Source organism: Physeter macrocephalus, chromosome 12, assembly GCF_002837175.3.
Source record: "Physeter macrocephalus isolate SW-GA chromosome 12, ASM283717v5, whole genome shotgun sequence".
In the NCBI taxonomy this organism is placed as follows: Eukaryota; Metazoa; Chordata; class Mammalia; order Artiodactyla; family Physeteridae; genus Physeter; species Physeter macrocephalus.
Window position 1 is genome coordinate 77301371 of NC_041225.1, and position 6000 is coordinate 77307370.

The following is a 6000-nucleotide window of genomic DNA, read 5'->3' on the forward strand; positions in this document are numbered from 1 at the left end:
ATCACATTATGGACATCTGTTGAGTTTTGGGGTGAATCATTTTAATTTAGTTGCTTCGTCATTAAGTTTCAGTCATAGCTTCCAAAAGAGTCTCATTTTAGTATTTTCTGATCTTCATTAGCATAATTTGCTTTGTGATTTACAGTATCATTTTTTTCCCTTTTGGAAAATTGCTTTATCATGCTTTTTACACAGTAGATGTAGGACTTGTCAGCTATTATATTTGAAATGAGGATTTCCTCAGGATTAAAAATGGCCTGAGTAAGGACCATTGGTTGTAATTATGTATTGCTAAAAATGTTTGTTGAAAGATTAAAAAACATTATAAATCACAAGTTTTCTTTTGGAAAGTATTGTTTTAAGCTACAGCATACGCTATCCATTGCTTTAGATATAGGGTATAAGAACAGGTTGTAGAGATGAGGCCATGTGTCTGGTATCAAGACCCTTGGTGCAAATTCTTTATGAAATGTCATCTCGCACGGTTGTTGTTACTATTATTCTTTTTCTTCTTTTTTAATATCAAAATGCTGTTATAATTTTAATATCAAATGATAATAGAAAAAATTACTGGTTCTGGTTCATACTATAATATTTATCACTTAGAGGGCAGCCTTTCTGCCAACTTAAGCATGATAAAAATTCTTGCTGTGCTCATCTTTGGAGTTTGTATTTGGTGATTATGTACTTTCACAGTCTGAAGAAACTCATGTTTATACTGAAGTAGTGATTGAGGCCAGAAGTAAAGTAGGAAATAAAGAAATGATACCCTTACATAGAAAATACTGGGGGCTTCCCTGGTGGCGCAGTGGTTGAGAGTCCACCTGCCGATGCAGGGGACACGGGTTCGTGCCCCGGTCTGGGAAGATCCCACATGCCGCGGAGCGGCTGGGCGCGTGAGCCATGACCGCTGAGCCTGCGCGTCCGGAGCCTGTGCTCCGCAACGGGAGAGGCCACAACAGTGAGAGGCCCGCGTACGGCAAAAAAAAAAAAAAAAAAAGAAAGAAAATACTGGAAATGGCAGAGGAGAAGGAGCTGGGGTTAAGAGAATAAATATCCTGACCTCTCTCTTCTCTTGTCAGAACCCAACTGTAAGCCAGAGAACAAAGGAATGACACAATCTTATAGGTCCTGGAACAAGGCAGAGAAAGGTGGAGAATGGTTATGAAAAGACAAGTGGAGAATAAACAGCACAGTTTTCAGGGAACTATAAAATTTTAATTTTGGATAAGTGGTCCCTTATGAAGTAACTTGGAGGATTCTTTGCCACAGAGAAGCTATTTTGAGGTCTCCTGAAAGAGTTAGGGAGCAGTATTGGTATAATTCTGAGAAAGCTGCAGAAAGTATGGGATTGAGTGGCGAACACAGATTTACTTATGAAGCTGTTTTAAACTTTTCTTGTGGGCAATGTTCAGATCCTTTGGGTATCTTATTTATTATGTCATTGATCTTCAGGACACTATTGCCAATTTTGACCTTTGCCATATGTTCTCTTTCTCTCTCCAGAAGACACAAAGTGGCAGAGCTGCAGCTCAGAGGGTTAATTTAAGTTTAGGAAAGGACAGCCCAGAGGGATAGGCTTCATGGCTAAAAGTTTGTGCTCAGCCAAGAGTCCCTTTGTGTCAATAAATGAAGCCAAAAGAAAAATTGGAATAGCCTTATGAAAGCTGGTCACCTGTATGTGGCCTTCTGAATCAGTATTGGTTAGCAGGATCCTAAGGCATCCTTTCCCACTCTCATCCTCCATCCCCCAACTTTAGAATTTTTTTTTTTTTTTTTTACGCGGGCCTCTCACTGTTGTGGCCCCTCCCATTGCGGAGCGCAGGCTCCGGACTCACAGGCCCAGCGGCCATGGCCCACGGGCCTAGCCGTTCCGCGGCATGTGGGATCCTCCCGGACCGGGGCACGAACCCGTGTCACCCGCATCGGCAGGCGGACTCTCAGCCACCGCGCCACCAGGGACGCCCTAGAATTTTTAAGAGACCACAACATGTTAGAATTTGCCAAAGTTGTATTCTAATGCTAAATATGACTAATAATTTGGGGATAAAGCTCTGTGGAAACTTTGCACGGGAAATAATACAGAAGATAGGCTATAAGATTTCTATTTTTTCTTATGTTCAGTTTATTCTAAATGGTTCTGTTTAGGTATTTATTAAGTCATAGTCCTTTTTATTTTCTATTTTTAGCATTTTGTCACTGTAGTATTGTTTTGCCAAAGAATTGGTCAGGGTATGCTTCTGGACCTAGATAAGGAAGTCATTTAAATGGACAGTACACACAGGTTATTTAATAGTATGTAGATGGAGAAACCAAACATTTGCTTAATAACAGCCTTCAATTTTTATATAAAATAATAATCAGTTATACTCTCTGACCCTGTTGGGAAACGAGTTTAAGCTAAAACATTAAAGATTTAGGTTTGACAAGTAAGAGTTTCCTGAAGAATGTCAGAGTGGTTACCTGGGAAAGGAGTTCCTTAGGAACATGTAAGATGTCCTTCTCTAGAAGTTATTAAAAGCTAGCTTGGTTTTTTTGTTGTTAGTTTGGGGAGGGTGGCCTCTCAAAGATCTCTTCTTAGGATTTTATTAATTTTTAGCTTTTGTATTTGGAAAGAATATTTGAATATTTTACCTTTGCTTTGTTTTCTAATTTGGTATAGTTACTTAAACCCTTGAATTTAGTACACTGCCATACTCACTGTGATCACAAAGTACATATTCTTAATAATGATGCACCTGCTTATTCACCTGCTAACCATTTTCTGGCTCTATCCCGTGATGTATCTACACTCTGCTAAGAAGCAGGTTCTAACTCTTGACTCAGATATTTAAATACAGGAATTTAGTCTTATCATCGCTCAGTATGACCAGATCAAGATGGATGACTTTGAGAAAAAAATCAAGTGCTTCAGATTGCTCTTGTACTTTCTGCGTCTGGCTTGAAAAGCATCACCTGCATTTCTAAAGATATTTTCAAGTGGTTTAGATGTATTTTCTGTAGGGCACCCCAGCCAAATGCAAAATTTGAACAAAGCTCCATGTGTTAAGCCCCAGTTTAAAGGCCACTGAATTCCTGATAAAATATTTTGATGACATAGCTAGATGAAGCTAGGCCTTGATAATACAGTTTCAGGTAAACTGTTTCTTCAAGAGTCATGTATGGTTACATGTGTCTTTCTAAGACTGTTAGTGTGCATTGTTTCCAGGGGAGAGAGTAGAAGGTTGGGAGTGTGTGGAAAATATTTGTTTAACTTTGGACTCTGTTTAGCCTGCTTTTTCTCTCTAGTATTCGATTCCCCTTAAAAGTAAACCAAGCTTAATTAATACTTAGAGGTCCAATCAAAGATAATTTGAATACTGAAACTTGTAACAAATTAATGACCTTCAGTCAAAAAAGATCCTGGCTATTTATTAAAAACTTTGCTCAGGTTTTCCTATCTCTATGCACATTGTCCTTGATAGGCTCTTCCCATATAAATGGAAAATGAGGTGATTTATGATTGTAACTGACTTTATCTCACTGAGGTGAAACATCATCTTTTCTGCCAGTTTCCTAAATATATATGTTAGACTCTGGTAATTATTAGTTTCTAGACCATTGTTCCAAAGGCCAAATATTTTTAAATGTTTTAAAGTCAGGCTAAAGAGCTCATAAAACTGAATGAAGAATAAGAAGCTTTCAAATCTGAGACCTGTTCTTAATTTAGCCAAGTGAAGTACCTAATTTGCCATACATTTGCTTTTATTTCCAAAAGGAGATAACCCTGCCTGTAGCTCAAACACAGGAGCATCTTTCTTTTTTTTAAATTGGTTTTTGCTTTCGACTAAATGAAAACCTGGCAGTTTCTAAGCTCACATATGAGACTATACCCCTTTTCTATTTAAATACATGTTTGAGGAAAAAGTTCCTTGTAGCCAGGGAAAGCTGCCTTTCCTCTCTTTGAAAGACTCTCATTTGAGAGGCCCCTTCTTCCCCCTCTGTACTTGTTTCTCCTGGGTGATGTTCAGTGCCATCAGTATAGACACAGCACAGCAGCTCACCAACAGCAAAGGTACTTTTACAAAATCAGATCCTGAAGGTTCTTCTAGCTGATGACAGAGTGACTCCCTCCCTCTGAAGAGGCTTATTGGTCTTCCTTTGCCTGCCACTTTGAATGGGGGTGGGAAATGCCATGTATTTAGAAAGGAAAATATAGAGAAAAGAACATTGATCTGGTGGCTGTGCCATCAACAAACAGGGATAATAGGCATGTCATTTAACATGTCTGGGGCCTCAATTTCATAACCTGAAAAACAAGGTAGTTGGGTTATATATGGTCTCTAAGAATTCATACTGCTCTAAAATTACATGGTTATTGTTCTTTGGGATCTTGAATATGGTCACTCTTAAAATCTTATACTTTTCCCTTGTCTCTCAAGACAGTGTGGACATAGCATTTGTCCAGTGTACATGAAATTTCTGTCACCACACTTCAAAGGCCTTTTTCTTTGATTTCTACCTAATTTGGGGTTGATTGATCCTAACAGTTATTGAGAGGAATGTGTTTGAGGGAAATCTTGGGAGAGTTGGCTTGTAGCAAGTGGAAAGGCCTCAGAAATGTTTAAGGCTGTTTCAAGATCTGGTTATCTTTCAATTATCTGGTTGATGTTTCCCAAGCAACTTGTTCACAGCTTGTCACAATTTCTAGTATAACCACTAAATCCAAGGTAGCCCAATTCCCAGGTAAACACAGAGCCAATCTAAATCCTCCTTCCATTGTTTTTATTACAGGGTGCTATGGAGACAGCATGGACTTTGGAGTCAGCCAGAGCTGGGAGTTCACAGTCTGACTCTGCCTTTTTCTGATTTTGTGATACAGGTTAACCTCCCTGTGTCTCAGAGTCATCATCTATAAAACAGCAATACTTAAGTACTTACCTTAAAAATTATTATGGGATTAAATATGATGACAGACAAGAAGAGCTTCTCATGTGCCTCTTAAAGAGAACACCAGACATTTGTATACCTCTTTAGCATTTATGAAACACCTCATAGAAGTAGTTTGATTTAGGGCGTTGTGTGGATAAAATATCATTTAGGTATTGAGGCCTGAATCAGGCTTGCTGACTCAGCAAAGCCCTGGGCTTTGGAGCTAGGTCACACCAGATCCAGAGCCTTGGCCATCTTGAGGGTCTTATCTAAAATATCCTTTTATATTTTCCAGGAATCTGAATTTCTGTGTTTGGAGTTTGATGAGGTCAAGGTCACCCAAGTCCTGAAGAAGCTCTCAGAGGTAGAAGAAAGTATCAGCACACTGATGCAGCCAGCCTAGCTGAAGATGGAGCTGTTGAAGCAAAGGTGTTCATGATCCCTCCCCAGGGACCTGCTTTTTTTAAAAAAAAATCTTATTCCCCCAATAGTATTAAATCCTCAAGTTCAAATCTTGCCTGCCTCAGCTTGCTGTGATCTCTTTCTCTCTTCCTTTCATTTACTCTTATAGTTGATCTACTGCAGACGTTCTTATACTTCAGCATACAGAGGCACTCATAAAAGCATTTTTTAAAAAAAAGGCCTTAAGGACCCTATCCACAGAGACTTGGATTCAGTAGGACTGGGGTGAGGTCAGCTTTAGAAACCCTTGCTATGGTGGCTTATTCCTGGGTAGGATTATAGGAATTTATACATGATAAATCATGCAAGAATTAGAAAAGGGGGAGAAAACATTTTACTCATGCAAATACAAGGCTGACCAAATAATGGCCTGAGCTGAGGCCTAGAGGAGCCTACCTAACCTAGAAGAGGTTTACTGACCTTAGTAAGACATGAGATGCTTCTGGAACTGATTGAGGCATTGTATTAGTTCTGCCTAAATCTGAGGGGGTCTGGTTTGATCTGAGCTACTGAGAAACTTGGGCTTTTTTGGAACCTAGAACTAAATTGGCCTCATCATAAAGGGTCTCCCTTCACTTATCTCAAGTCAGGATTGTGGGAAGGGAAAATGGCTCTTGAAGTGATGTG

The 6000-nt window shown here is 39.3% G+C and overlaps 1 protein-coding gene across 2 annotated transcripts in view; it reads left to right on the forward strand.

The window, feature by feature from the left end:
* COMMD1 (copper metabolism domain containing 1) overlaps positions 1-5423 on the forward strand; it is a 190290-nt gene extending 184867 nt beyond the window's left edge. For both annotated transcript variants that reach the window (XM_024133586.3, XM_028496628.2), the window contains one exon: positions 5207-5423. In XM_024133586.3, the coding sequence (XP_023989354.1) occupies positions 5207-5314 (108 nt within the window). In that variant the 3' untranslated portion in view covers positions 5315-5423. The remainder of the gene's footprint in view (positions 1-5206) is intronic.
* Positions 5424-6000: the final 577 nt, after the last annotated feature.